At 39.2% G+C, this 15,901-nt stretch overlaps 1 protein-coding gene across 1 annotated transcript; it reads left to right on the plus strand.

Annotated features, from left to right (window-relative positions):
- Nucleotides 1–13,682: 13,682 nt before the first annotated feature.
- Nucleotides 13,683–15,632, plus strand: LOC136231288 (transcription factor MYB1R1). The gene is made up of 3 exons (XM_066020625.1): nucleotides 13,683–14,194; nucleotides 14,437–14,645; nucleotides 14,965–15,632. Exons 1-3 carry the CDS (start codon nucleotides 13,924–13,926, stop codon nucleotides 15,376–15,378), a joined length of 894 nt encoding a protein of 297 aa, XP_065876697.1. The 5' UTR covers nucleotides 13,683–13,923; the 3' UTR covers nucleotides 15,379–15,632.
- The last annotated feature ends 269 nt before the right edge of the window (nucleotides 15,633–15,901 follow it).

Genomic DNA, 15,901 nt, shown 5'->3' on the forward strand with positions numbered 1-15,901 from the left:
TGAGAAATGGGAGAAAATAATAATAAAAAAGAAAGAGGATTGGATAAGATATTTTCCTTGAAATTCCATCTACTACTTTCATGTGCGTTTGTCAGCTATCTTTCTATCTTGTGCAATTAATTTTATTCCCCTATTGTGATGACCATGTGAGCACACTTCTTTATTATTTTATCATAATTTTATAACATCATAGTGTACTAATTTTAAATCTGGATTATAATTGAAGATTAGTTACTTTTTTGGATTTTAGTGTAATTTCTTTTTCAGTCATGGTCAATTTCTTAAAGATGGGGATATATAAATAAATGCAAATAGATCAACTTGAATTTTATTATTTGAATTAATTAAATTAATTAATCGATTAAGTGATTCATAATTGTTGTTGATGTCGACATTATCGATTATATTATATGCCTTACCCTAAATTATGTTGATATATGCTCATAGAAATGACAGTACATGTCCTTTCTATGGAGTTTTATTATTTAATACTTTTTTTTATTATGTTTTTATGAAGCAACAAATTGCATAGCATAGTTATTGGATAATTAATTAAATTATATTGTAATGCATGTGGTAATATAAAAAGAAAATAAAAAGCATATTGAGATTCAACTATTTTTAACTTTTGTAATTACAAATAAAATAGAACTTGAATTATAATATTTGAATTTATTAAATTAATTACTTATTAAGTGTGATATGATTGAATTTGTGAGCATTGTTCTAATGGAATTTGAAATCCCTTTTAGGCCTCATGTAAGATAGAAAATCATCAAGAAGCATCGGTCATCCACGTTCCACTCTAATGTTAAATTAACAGAGTTTAAGAATATGAGAAATAAGCAATCAAGTAAGAATCACTTTGAGTGAATGTGTATACCTTAACTGTATGATGACATGTTCTATTTTTATAAGGTGTCAGATATAATTTCGGTAGTTGATTTAAAGTGTGTGTCCTAGGTTGAAAAGGACAACAGAGTTTTTTTTATCAATACTTAATTTTTGAAAATATGCAATATTAGGGAGCCGTTGCCGCCGGATGACCTAGCCGCACGTTCTCGGTAATCAGCCGCTGCCGCCGATGGTGCGCCGCCATGCCACCCTCTTTTGAAGATTTTGCCATTGCTCACTTGTTCTCGCGAGTCGTGTTTGAGAAAGCTGCAGACGCCGCGCAATCCATCGTAGAGGATCAGAACCTCCTGTCTTCTAAATCTAACCCAGGTACGTCTAGAACTTTTGCCTCTGTGGTTAATGAGTTACGAGATTCACCTATGATACCGGAATCGGATCGATCTTTGATCTCCGAAGAGGGGGTTTTAAAGCTGTCAAAGTTCAGCAAACAGTTTATAATGAAAGACTTTTACTATGTAAGCACTCTGTCATTGGCCGTGTGACCCTGTCGAAGGGCGAAACTACTTGGAAACACCAGGAACTGAAACGTAAGTTGAATCTTATCTGGGGAATAACAGTTGACGGGCGTCTAATCTCTATCGGGAAGGGATTTTACCACATAATTATGCCCTTCGTGGAGGATTTACAGACGGTTTGGGGGCAAGGCGCAATCTCTCTCAGGCCTGATATCATGAGATTCATGCCTTGGTCGCCTGGATTTAATCCGGATTCGCATAGGTCGACATCTGCTCAGGTCTGGGTTCGTTTCTACAATCTTCCCTGGGAGTTTTGGGACAAACGGATTATGTCCAACATTGCCCGTGCTGTAGGAGTCCCTCTGCGGTTCGACAGAAACACTGTGGAAGGCGAATTTGGGCATTTTGCAAGGGTACTGATAAATGTTGATCTTTCTAAGACCTTACAACACAAGGTTCGGGTTGACACAGACACTCAGATGCACTGGGTTCTCTTGGAGTATGAAAGATTCCCAGATCTTTGTTCTATCTGCAATTCGGTGGGTCACTCCACAGCCAACTACAGAAGAAATCCCAAACGGGATATCATAAAACCAAGTCATCAGAAAGCGGGGAAGTACCAAGCCCAGGCACATGGGTCTAAGCCTCAACATACGGCTGAACAGCAGCCTGAAATTGGCAGCAAAGGGAAATCCCCGCGGTGGGCTGACTATAGTGCGTCGGGGGGCGATTCTGAGACAGACTCCGATGCTCCTCAACCTTTGGCGCTTCAATTATTCAAGGGTGTTGAGTCAAAAAGGTCAGAAGAAGAAGTTCTCAAGGACACATGGAACTTCATGAAATTTGTTAATCCGGTTCCATTCTTGCCCGGAGAGGCCTCCTGTTCAAGACCAGTTACTCCATTCACTGAATCTAATTTACAAATTGCCATAGTCCCAGATGACAAGGATCGCTTTTGGATCACAGTCAGAAAGAAGAAGAAGAGCAAGAGCAGAGCTGCTCTTCAACCTTCAGAGACCTGTGCTCAGCGGCATAGCCGTCTGCCTTTGAAATTCCAATGATTGTGCTCTTCTAGAATTGCAGGGGTCTCGGGAAACCCCACACGTAAAGAGCACTGAAGCTATTATGCCAGACACACAGTCCTGACTTATTGGGCATTGTTGAACCCATGGTTCCTTTTTCCGCTATACCTGAGCGCTTCTGGACCTCGCTAGGCCTCCAGTTTACTGCTCAGAATGAATCTGCTAACTTGTGGATCTTTTCCCGTCCTAATGCTTCTGCAGGTGTTATTTCTCTCCACTCTCACGCGCAGCACGTGACTTTACAGGTGGCTTCTAACACTTCAGTGCATTTGATTGCTTTTGTCTATGGTAAAAACTCTACACTTCAGAGAAGGGATTTATGGTCTGATCTCAGTCAGATTCGGATTACAAACAGTTATCCATGGCTTTGCTTGGGTGATTTTAACGCCATCACGGGGGCACACGAGAAGTCTGGGGCCTCCCCTGCCGTGGGATCCTGCCATGACTTCCGAACCTTCATTAGCTCTTGCGATCTGCTGGATATTCAAACCGCAGGGTTCCAGTACACTTGGACGAATTGCCATCGGGGCAATGCTCGTGTTGACTGCCATTTAGATCGGGCCCTAGTAAGTGAGGACTTCTTAGACGCCTGGGATTCAGTTACCTGCTCGGCTCTCACTTGTTACCATTCTGATCACCGATCGTTGCTACTCCGCTGTAAATCTGGGGCACCGCGCATCGCGCGCTTCCGTTTTCATGCAATGTGGTTAACGCACAACACACACCGTGAGGTTATTGCTAGTCAGTGGGCTGCCTCGTCAATCTCCTTGCCTCCAGCTCAAGTTCTTTGTCACAAACTCAGGCTTCTCCGCCCTATACTTCGGGAATGGAACAGAACGGTATTTGGGGATGTGAACAGTAACATTCAAACCGCTGAAAGGTGACTATCGGATATTCAAAGCGGAATTAGTAGGGATGGCTTAACAGAGGATCTTCAGCGTCAGGAAAAAAAAGCGACTGAGGATCTTGACACACAGTTACTACGGCAGGAACAAATGTACCGGGAGAAAAGCAGGGTCTGCTGGCTGGCTGCGGGGGACCGAAACACTTCTTTTTTCCACCGGGTGGCACAAATCCAGAAGACGCACTCCGGTATTACTTCCCTAATTGTTTCCGGTGATCAACCGACTTCTGAGCCTGACAGTATTTCCAATCATGTAATCAGCTACTATTCGAATCTCTTCAAGAACGACATGGGTCCGGCTGATCTCTCTATAGTCAGTTCTACCATCCCCTATCCGGTTTCTGTTTCAGATAATGATCTCCTGCTGGCCATGCCCTCTCCTGAGGACATCCATCATACTGTCTTTTGCATGGATGCGGGCAGTGCACCAAGGCCTGATGGTTTCGGTGGCCTGTTTTATCAAAACTTCTGGGACATCGTCGGCAATGACGTGTGCAACATGGTTCAGTCTTTCTTTGAGACGGGTTGTATCTTCCTCGGGCTCAACTCTAACCTATTAGCGTTACTTCCTAAAACTGCGGAAGCTAATAGAATTGAAAACTTCAGGCCAATTGTGATGGGCAACTTCAGCTTTAAGATTATTTCAAAAATCCTAGCAGACCGTCTGGCAGGCATATCCTCCCGCATTGTATCAGATAACCAGTTTAGGTTTATTAAAGGCCGAAGCGTTCACCACTATATCGCTGCTGCCTCAGAAGGGGTAAATATGCTTGACAAACGTAGCTTTGGCGGTAAGATGGCTTTAAAGATTGATATCAGAAAGGCATTTGATACACTTGACTGGAATTTTTTGCTTGCTGTGCTTGAAGCCTTCGGCTTCTCACTTTCCTTCAGGGATTGGATCCTTAATATTTTGGCTTCTGCAAGAATTTCGATCATGATTGACGGGACTGCTAAAGGGTACTTCGGTTGTTCTAGAGGCGTTCATCAAGGCGATCCTCTATCCCCTATTCTCTTCGGTATTACAGAGGATTTCTTCTCCCGTTGGTTCTTTAAGCTTGAAGTTGAGGGTCAATATACAGCCATGCGATATTCGGGTGGTTCCGTGTTTCCTACCCACTTGTTATATGCTGACGACATCCTTGTGTTTGGGAATGCAACCATGAGAAATATCAAGGCACTAAAAGAGGTTCTCCGCTTCTATGGCAGCATTTCCGGCCAAGTAGTCAGCTGGGAGAAATCAACGATTTATTTTGGCCGTGGGGTCAATAGCACACGGGCTAACAGGCTTGTAAGCTGCCTCGGGATCAGACAGGGCTCTTTGACGTTCACTTACCTTGGGGTTCCTCTCTTCAAGGGCGCACCAAAGGCACGGTACCTAAAACCAATCGCGGATAAATTCATGATGCATTTCAGCAAGTGGAAAGGTACAAGCCTCTCGTTCGCTGGCCGCTTAACTCTTGTTAAATCCTCGCTAACTGGATCGCTGGTGCATTCTTTTTTGGTTTATAAGTGGCCGACAGGCCTCTTAAAATCGCTTAACCACGCTATGAGGAATTTTCTTTGGACGGGGTGCATAGATCGTAAGAAAATGGTTACGGTGCCGTCGAGCATTTGTTGTAAACGCCTTGATGCTGGAGGACTGGGAATAAATTTTTTTGCACACTTGAACACCGCTCTACTCGGCAAATTCTGCTGGGACCTTATCCAAGGGAACGACTTTGTGATTAATTTACTGCGATCCAGATTTCAATCCGCCTCTGGCCTTCCTAAGCCTTGCATTGCACCATCTTCAATTTGGTCATCGTGCAGGCCGACCTACAGCTCTATAATATCTCTCTCCCGGTGGTGGATTGGGAGCGAGGAGACAAGGCTAAACTTCTGGACTGACCCCTTGATACGCCCCTCGGTTGCTGATCAGTTAGGCTTTTCGGTGGGGGCTCAGCGACGTAAATATGACGGTGTTTCGGGTTTCCTTCAGGGTAATGTTTGGGGAAATTTGCAGCAGTTACCATACTCGTTGCAGGAAAGAGTAATGTCGATTAGTCGTGGCCTAGATAACAAGGACGTCTGCGTCTGGGAGCTGGACCCAAAAGGCATCTACTCAGTTTAAACGGCTTACAAGTTACTTTCTAATAGCATGGACGGGGTCAATTGGAACCTGAAAATTTGGGGAGCCCATATCCCGCTGTCCCGCTCTTTCACTTATTGGCGGGTAATACACGGGAAAGTTGCAACGCATGATAAACTTAAGGTTCGGGGTATGCAGCTTGCCTCGCGTTGTGCACTTTGCACTAGCGACAGCGAAACACTGAACCACCTGTTCATGAACTGTCCAATTTCCAGATCACTATGGACTAGCATCGGAGAAAGGTTCAACGTGCTAATAGAATTTACTTCTGATTTCAATTCTTTTTTTGCAGGCCTTTGTGAGGTACGTTTTGGCGCACAAGTTTCCTACTTATGGTACTCGGCAATCGTCGGATGCATTTGGCTCATCTGGAAAACCAGGAATGACACCATCTTTGATTCACAGCTCCCTTCAATCCAAATTCTGTAGCACTCGATCAATACTCTCATCAAGGAGTCGAATGGCATAGGCCGCGGCTGCTGTAACAGTAGGCATGACCATGACATACTCAGTAATCTTCACTTAGCGCCCCGTCCACTGCCGGAGCTTAATATCAGAATTGTTAGATGGATCAGACCACCTGTAGGGTGGATAAAAGCCAATACTGATGGCTCGGCTATAAGCGGGACTGGTGCAGCAGGAGCAGGCAGCATTTTCAGGAATCATCGCGGGTTCGCACACGGGAGCTTTGCCTTTGCAATCCCTTCTCTGAATGCCTTTTTGGCGGAAATTAGAGCAGTAATTTTTGTCGTCGAAATTGCTTGGGAAAAGGGATGGACCAACCTTTGGATCGAATCCGATTCATTGGTCGTGGTAACGCTGCTCAAAACCCATTCTGATTCCGTCCCATGGTCAGTTCATCAGCAATGGCTCAACTGTCTTCGACAATCCTCACAAATGGAAGTCATAGTCACTCACATCTTTCGCGAAGGCAACAGGGCTGCGGACGCCCTTGCACGCTTCGGTGTCGGTGCCAACGACATCAATTGGTGGCACACGGCTCCAGACTTCTGTTAGCCAATGGTTTTTGATGATTTATGTAATATTTGTCACTTACATTTGTCTTAATGTTTTTCTCCCTCCTCTCCTCCGTTTTTGTACTCTTTTCATTTTTTATATAATATATTCGGGTTTTGCTGAGCCTGCGGCTGGGGTGCCAACATAGTTGGGATGTCAGTCTCAGTCTTAGTATTATCCCAGCTTTCATAAAAAAAAAGTGTGTGTCCTAGGTTCTTTTGAGGACAGACGTCGGCTTCTGAAAGACAGAGTTTGTTGTAATTTAGGCAGTAGTGTGCCCAACCCGTAATCCTTAAATTCTAGACATGAATTGGAGGTCTATTCGGGGTGGATTCAGAATGCCTCCCATTGGTATACGTATCCTAACGATTACTCATCCTAACATTGGTTGATTCACATGATCTCATTGCATCATAGGTCATTACTTGTTCCGGATGGTGATACTTGTATAATTGATATATTTACATGATATCAGATGTCACCCCTTCTGTTTCCGAAGTTCTTTAGGGCTTCAACCATTAGTGATCTAGATGACCTTTTCAAACTTTAAAAATTGGGTGCTTCTACGAGTACGATTTGGTATTGCTCGCATTGTACCTCATCCTTTTTTCCTAGTAGGTGAGACGTGCCATCGTGCTCCCCAAGAATGGCATTACTTATATGAAACGTGTTATTCATTTGGCAATTGTCCACACTATTTTTCATTTCCATACGTCTCTATAGGTGTCATACCTAAGAATAAATATGCCAAAAAACTTTTTGAGTTTCAAGAAGCGTTGTTTATAGGGATCTCCATTTGAAGGATTCACTTCACCATGTAGCCAATGGATTCTATAAAAGAAGGCTTTAATGCGACACATTCTCTCATTCTTAGAGCTTTCCACATTCTTTCTTCATTCTCAAATTTGCTCAAGCTTTAAAAATCTTCATTTCTTCTTTGATTTTCCTCTTTGTTGTATGGAAGTTTCGAGAAGGAAAAATTATCCCAAACAAGCGCCTGTTATTGTTGATCAAACCTCCTATAGTGACTCCAATAGTGTGGCTCCAAAAAAAACCTCAAATAAAAGCAAAAAGGTGAATGTTGAGAAAAACAAATTCCCAAGATTTGGGAGCAAGGATCATCTCTAACAACGCTTTAGATGATGGAATTGGGTTGAGATTATCTAAAAATACAAAAGATATAGATGCATTACCTGACTTTGGCTAGTGTATCGATGACGACCATAACAATGGCCAAAATGACTTAATTGGGTTTACGTTCAACTGTTGTTGTATGATATGAGGTTCTCATAGGGGTAAAAAAAATTCTATCTTTAGATACGGTTTTTAGAGTAGTTTTACTTTAATTTTAACAAATAAGCAAGCATTTCTTGCACTTTTATCCATCTGTATCAGTTATTTAGTTTCCGCACTAGGTTTGGCATCTTTTTTTTTATAATTTTTAGGCGTAAATGCTTTTAGACGGAATATCGTCAAAACACCACACACTTGAACTCCACCTTATTTATTTTGACTGATTGATTCACTAAAAGTCATACCAAAAGGAGTTTTTACTCAAATTCGAAGACTGGTGTAACAATTTAGCCTTTGGACTAATGATTTTTGGAGTTTAATGCGTGTGTGTGCAGATCAGACGCGGACGAATATGGTGGAAAGTCGCGATTCGGGGACCCCTGGGAGCAGTTTCGACGAGCTGGGCAAAACCAACCCGCTGAGTTGGCCTACATATTCTGAACTAGATTCTTGAAGTTTATGCATATCTTCATACACTATTTTTATCTTTATCAAATGACCTCTTAGGGGCCCTCCGACAATCACATTGATGATTCCTCAAGGAGCACACATCGAGGTTTGTGCTTTACTTTGTTTTTTGGCCGATGCCTTTGATGACTTCTTCAAAAAGCGATCTAGTACTCCCATCTCAACCATTTTATCCAACTACATTACCAATAACTTTAAATCCTTAATAGCATGACCTTCTCTTTTCTGGAACTCACAATATGTTCCATTACTCTGACTTCCCGAATGTTTGAGCTTCAGGGGGTATTTGATGCGCTACTTACTCTTTTTTACCTAATACAACATTTTTTTTTCTCGTGGCATTAAGTGGCATGAAGTTGTGCTTTGTTTTCTCATTTTATCTCTTGCGATCTCTACCCTATATCCTCGTCTATTCCCCGATGAGCTGCTTTGAATAGGGGTGGCAATGGGGAGGGGATTATCCAAAAACTGTGAGTATCCAAACCGACGGGGATGAGGAATAACCATAAAAATTAGGGATGGGGATTGCTATATCCGCCCCATGGGGATTCCCGCCCCGTTATTGTATAAATTCGCGTGGGAAGCTCTGAATAAAATTATTAATTTTAATTTCTAACCCTTATTTTTATATCAATGTATCATAATAGATTAGTGTGTGTGTGTGTATATATATATATATATATATATATATATATATATATATATATATATATATAGGCAATACAGATTAATGTTTTTGGTTGTTGTATATATAAGAATTAATATTATTAATTTATTGGACATGAGGATTTCTCAAAACCGTACCGAAACCGTATGGGAATGGGGATGAAAAAATTGCCGAATCATTTAATGGAGATTCCCTGAAACCGTTCCGTAAGCATTTGGGGACGGAGTGGTAAATGCATACCTGTCCCCACCCTGCACCGTTGCCACCCCTAGCTTTAAATTGTTATCCAGACCAAGACGGTCCTTTGGACTTGCAATTTTTAGTAAAGGGTTGAGTTTGTGGTCATCCCATAACAAAGTCCCAATCCTGTTGTATGAGTTCAAAGGATGTTTTGGGGTGTTGTGTTCTTAGTTCTAGGACAAAGCCTCACTTCGATAATTTTTCCACCATGACATAAATAACAACATTTACACTGAGGTGTTGGATCTGGATTTTGATTTTCTAAAATTACTCTACCCATTCTCGAAGGGTTTTTTAGGTTCCTAACTAGGTAGTTGAGATCTTGGATCATTTTGCTTTTGGGTATTAGATTGATGAAGTGCTGAGCGAATTCGTTTGCCATCTGGTTGAAAGTTTGAATTGATCTGATAGGTAGTTGCTCATACCAATAGGTTGTTACCTCTTTTAAGGTGGTAAGGAAAACATGGCACGTGATGACATCTGTGGCGGTAGTAGTTTCCATCTCTATTCGAAAGTACTTTTCCAAAAAGGGATACTTGAAACCTCGAAGCATTGGTTCATGCCTCTGGCATCCTGACACCAATGCATGCGTCTACCATGGCAATCCTCATCTCTTTTTGGATGAGCTCAAACATAGTCTCATTTTCCACATGCCTCTTATCTTCATCTCAATTCGAAAATGACATTTAACGAGTTTTTTTTATTAATCTTTAGAAGACCTTCGAGACCAAGACCCAAACTTAGCTGCGTTCCTTTTTATTTTCTCCTACTTTAATGGAGATTAAGATCTGTCAGAATACCTCCAGGTTTTACATTTATGTGGAGGGATATTTTGGTCTATTTGAACATCTTAATGGCCTATGATAATTCAGGTAGAATTCAGACTCATTTGCTTTATTTGGTACGATGGGAATCTGGATCTAGTCGTACCTTTCCACAGAAGGGTCTAGGGGAGTAATCTTCCCGTAAGACTCCTTCCAATTCCTTTCACTATAAGATGAAGAGAGCGACCGCAAGTGATTACTTCGGCACCTGTGAGGATTTCATTATTCCTTTATGGATCTCCTCTTTGCGCCTTCCAGCTTAGAATATGGGGATGTGTCCCTTCCACTAGTATAATTATGGACACTATGGTGCTCAGTAAAGCATGTGATATAATCTTGCGATTTCTCAAGATTGATGCCTAATCTGCAGCGTCCTTTTTTTTTTTGCAATTGTGCCATGGCAGCCACGTTTAGGTTTGTAGCTTCCTATACAATTATGGTGTTGTAAAGGAGCTACTTGGTTATTTAGTCCATAAATTCCCTATTTGTAAGGTCGAGCGAACCCAAACATTCCTCGATACGTCTATCGAGTTCAGTAGTAATTTGAAGGATTCCCATAACATTGTCCCTAGCATCTATGAGGGTTATGGGCTCTTGCATTTGTCACGAGAATGATGGATTCATCAAATTCTCAAGATGATCCATGGATGCGTGTTGTATGATCCACGCTTACAGTACCGATTTGATACGATTGAATTTATGAGTAGTGTTCTGATGACAATTGAGATTCCTTCTACGCCTAAAGTAAGAAAAAAAGATCAACGAGGGCCTGGTGACCGACAACTCACTCTGATGCTTCACTTAGTAGAGCTTAGGAAAGCGAGCAACAAACAATCAAGTAAGAACTGCAACTGGTGAGTGTATGTACATTGACTGCGTGACGCCCCATGTTCTATTTATAAGGTACCAGGAGCAATTCCCTAGTCGGGTTAAGGTATGCGTCCTTAAAAGGACAAGTGTTGGTTTCTGAATGACAAACGTATACTGTAATTTAAGTAGTTTGTAATGTGCCAAAACTGAAATATTTGAATTTTAAATGTAAATTAAGAGTTTTATTACAGGATGGATTTAGAATGCCTCTCATTAGTACATATAGTTATTTATCCTAGCATAGTTTAATTTGAATACTCTTTTTGCACTATATATCTTTGTTTATTTCGAATGGTAACCGAGTACCTTCGAAATATTTACATGATATTAAAGAGATTCATAATTATTGTACATTTTCGATTATGCTTATTCTAATTATGTTGATAAAATTCCATATACATATTAAAATTCATTATTAGTTCAGTATAATCAAATTTTTAAAAAAATCATAAAAATCATCAACAAAATGGAAAAAATAAATGGCCCAATATAGTTTCTAGAAAAACTAATAGAGGCATATGCCAAATGCCAATCTAAAAAGTTAGAAACCAGAACAAACAACCATCCCAATAATTGTAGTTTATATAAATAAATAACTGAAAAAGAGACTATTAGTTGTAATAGTATAGCAAAATCTAATAAAGATGAGATAATGATAGCCTTAATATGTGCCACACCATTTTTCAATTATCACTCTGAATTTTGTACAAGTTTCATTCAACTTATTTAAAATGCATTCATTAGTCATCTAGGCTTACACACCACAACAAATAAAGATTTTTTATTTGGAAAAATTAAAATTTGTAATACATTGTTTTGATTCAAGAATTTGTACAAAAATTTCATTCACCATCGGAACTTTTAAAGTATCCTGTGATCCCTCATCAATTTCTTTAAAATGTAGCGAGTTAATAATCAGTTGTAAAAAAGTAAATTATATACAGAAGGTGTATTACACGTATATTGAAAAAGTCAAACAAATTAACATATAAGTGACACGTCGGATTTGGAGTGATACGTATAAAAAAAAAGAAAGGGGTTAGGAATTATTTTCCACCGTAAAACCCTAATTTTATGAATTATGTAGTAATATCATTGTTCACATTTAGCTTGGTTTAATAATTGGTACACCGAGAGAAAGAGTTGTTCCAGATGAAGCAAGGAACATCAAAAATCATGTTCAAATAACCGTAGATATTGGATTTCACAATGAATTTTTTTTTATAACTAACCCTCATACTTGTCAGTTTAAATTCCACGCGTTGTTTACATATCAATTCATTTTGACTTTTCTAAGGTGCACCTTGCATACATTCCATGCAATTTACCTTTTTATAACTGAGAGATTAATTAATTCTATTTTAAATAAGTTGAATGAGCTATTAAGACACGGGAAACAAATTAACGGAGTTATGTAATATTTTGAAAATTCATAAGGGAATTAAACTTTTTGTACAAGTTTTGATATTAATCTTAGTCTTTATATAATATTTATCTTCGAATTTGTCCAAAAAGTTTAACCAGCCCCATAAATTTCTAAAGTATCCTGATAGCTCCATCAACTTGCATCAAATGTTCAGATAATTTTCTCAACTAGCGTAAAGTGTAATCAATTAAATACTTAGTTGTAAAAAAGCAAATTAAATGCGGAAGGTGTATTGCACACACTTAAAAAAAAAGTAAAACAACAAAAACTGGAATATCCAATTTTAATATTAGAGAAGATAGATTTTATAGTTGGACAATTAAGAACTTCATTTTTAATATGTTTTAATTCATTCTCTGAATTATATAATAACATTTTAATGTGCATGCAATACATCATTAGCATATAATTTTTTTTTTCAATTTAGTGATTAATTGATTATATTTTCTGTAAATTGAGGGAGCTTTCTGAATATTTTATAAAAGTTGAGGGATATCGATAATATATACTCAGGGCTGGCCTTGGACATAGGTCCGGGGTGCGCCGGCCTAGGGTCCAGGGCTGGAGGGGGCCCAAATTTTTTTTTTAGCCTTTATATGTATATATGAAATTTTTTTTTTATTTTTTATTCCATAAAAAAAAAAGAAATTTAATTTTTTAAAATATAAATAGTGATAAAATTATATAGGAGGACCTATTTCTTTCTGAAACCCAATTGATAAAAAATATTAAAAGACCTATTTTATTACGTATAAATTTTTTATTATTAAAGGGACCCTTATTACTTATTTTACCTAGGACCCTTAAATTGTAAGGACCGACCCTCTATATACTTTAATTTAAGAGGTTAATAAAGCTTTTAGATAAGTTTAGGGTAGACATGGCAATTATCGTGTTTCGTGTCAAAAAAAATCGTGTTATCTCATATTTATGTTCCATATGGTTTTATATGTTATAAATGCTAGAAAAATGATTTTCGTGTCAATCGTATCGTGTCAGTCAGGTTGGCTCTATAATCGTGTTTTCGTGTCAGAAATTGCCACCTCTAGTTTAGGGGAATTGATGTATTAAGCCTTGAGCTTATTATTATCATCCCTTGACGATGGTGATGCTGATGATGATCAAGATGAATGACAATCATGATGATCCCAGGGTGAACTAGGTCGCACCAGAACAAAACTTGAGCGATCAACCCAATCTTGATAGGTATAGAGATATCGAGATAAAATGACAGGACAATGATGGAGATAAACGAACAGCAAGGTGCCACGTGTGAAATTCAGTCACAGACAGAAGCACATCTTCTAGGCCGCACATGGTGCCAAATGCCTTTCATCCGCTGTTATACACTCGTATTATATATACTAGTCCCACACACATCAGCACTTTCCAACTCCATTCATTTGCCCTTTCTATTAAACTTTTTTTTAAGATAGAGATTTTTATTTTATTTTTCTCTCTCCCTATCTTTCCAATTGTACGGCTTCAGATTCCTCCACACCTCTTCATCAATCTCAAAAAACCGAGGATTAGAATTCAAAGGAATCACGCTTCTCTTTCTTCTCTCTTATTCATCGTCAATTCTTCATATCCCTCTTTCGCTCTCTCTCTTCTGCCTCTGTTTCCTGTTGATGGCTGCCATGGGCTCTACTGCCGGCGGAGGTGCCGGAGAGATTATGCTGTTTGGAGTCAGAGTTGTGGTTGATTCTATGAGGAAGAGTGTTAGTTTGAACAACTTGTCTCAATATGAGCACCCTCAGGAGTTGAATAACCCGCTTAACTCTGATGATAGGATCAAGGATGCAAACAATTCTAGTAAGGAGGATGTTGTTACTGCTGGTTATGCCTCTGCCGATGATGCTGTTCCCCACTCCTCTGGTAGTCGTAGCGAGCGTAAGCGAGGTTCGTTACAATTCGATTCTCATATTAGGTTTTCTTTTAATTTTTTAATTTGAAATCCGTTTTGATTGATTTCTGCTCTGTTTTCTGTTGCTATATACTTATTTGATTTGCATGTAATGATTAATTGCTTTCATTTACAAAAAATATATCTGTGCTGAAGTTGTTCAAGATAGATGTTGAATGAATAAATTCCTCTGAATTTGTTGTTGCTAATAAGTGATAATGATGTTGATGGTGAGCAGGAGTGCCGTGGACAGAGGACGAACACAAGCTATTCCTCTTAGGACTCCAGAAAGTAGGAAAAGGAGATTGGAGGGGGATCTCTCGCAATTTCGTCAAGACTCGAACACCGACGCAGGTCGCTAGCCATGCTCAGAAATACTTTCTTCGCCGAAGTAATCTCAATCGCCGTCGTCGCCGATCTAGCCTCTTCGATATCACCACCGATACGGTATTAACCTATCATAATTTCCATATCTGAATCTCTGTTTGGCTCCTGAGAACATTTGAGGAAATTTGACATGAAATAGTTAACATGAATCAAAATGATAGTTCTATACTATGTAGGTTCCTTAGATCCTGTTGTTGTTCGTTGATTGAAATAGGAAAAGTTTTTACCAGTCGTATTCGGAGATTTAGTTTGTTGGATATGAATCTTTTGCTGTATTATGTCAAAAATCTTTTTCTGGATTTCAACAGCAGAGTTATTGATTGATTTCGTTTACAAAGCATAGCGTTGACTTTGTATTCTGTCTTCAATATTCAATCAGGTTGCGGCGTTCTCAATGGAGGAAGAGCAATCCCATCACCATGACAAGAACAAGAACAATGCCTCTCAATCGCATCCACCGATGACTGAAACCAGCAACTTCCCTGTGATGGCGGCTTTCCCTATGACCACTACCAGTCCCCTTGTATTGCCCGTTGCAGTTGAGAATCCAATGGCAAACATGTCACTGATTCAAGGCAATCCATCCACTAATCCCCCAATAAATCTCATCCGTCCAATTGCTGTTCGTTCTGATATTAATCTAAATCTGAATTCATCAGTGGATTCATCTTCAGCACTATCGCTTAAGCTGTCATTGCCATCTGATCAGAGGGAATCACCATCAAGGTATTCAGCTTTTCAGGTGATGTCCTGCAGCTTCAGCAATGGAGATAGTATGATCAGTGTTGCTTGAGAAAGAGAACAATAAACTATGGTGGTGAATAATTTAGATAATTAATATGAGTTAGAGAAAATTAAAAGTAAATTAGATGACTAAAAATTAATCGTTTCTTTGATGTACAGACCGGTAAAAAAATGAAAAAAAGGGGCAATCGTCATCATCTATTGGTAGTTGGTGGTGTTGGTTTGTTATGGTATTTACCATTGTTTTGTTTGTAGTTTGTTCATTATGACTGAGAAATAAGCCAAAGTACTTTGTTGATGACTCGTTCTGCTTGCTGTGTTGAATTTTGTGTTTGTAAAAGTTAGATTGTATTTTTTTTGCCACCTAAAAATATCAGGTAGGGAGGAGGGTCCACTTTTTGAATAGATGAGTGGACAAAAAAATATGTTCCTCAATCTTGATAATGGATGAGATCTCTGGATTGGACCACTTATTGATCTGATTATTTAAATAAATGTATTTATTTATTTGGTGGAAGGATAGTACTTTTATTCAGATTTGATAATATCTTCTTGTTTTGGTAGAATTTGAT

This window comes from Euphorbia lathyris, chromosome 1 (assembly GCF_963576675.1).
Source record: "Euphorbia lathyris chromosome 1, ddEupLath1.1, whole genome shotgun sequence".
Classification (NCBI taxonomy): Eukaryota; Viridiplantae; Streptophyta; class Magnoliopsida; order Malpighiales; family Euphorbiaceae; genus Euphorbia; species Euphorbia lathyris.

Coding starts and splice junctions, on each gene's coding strand:
- LOC136231288 (XM_066020625.1), top strand. CDS start 13,924: ATGGCTGCCATGGGCTCTACTGCCGGCGGAGGTGCCGGAGAGATTATG. Junction 14,195..14,436: donor TCGTAGCGAGCGTAAGCGAG/GTTCGTTACAAT, acceptor GATGGTGAGCAG/GAGTGCCGTGGACAGAGGAC. Junction 14,646..14,964: donor TCGATATCACCACCGATACG/GTATTAACCTAT, acceptor ATATTCAATCAG/GTTGCGGCGTTCTCAATGGA.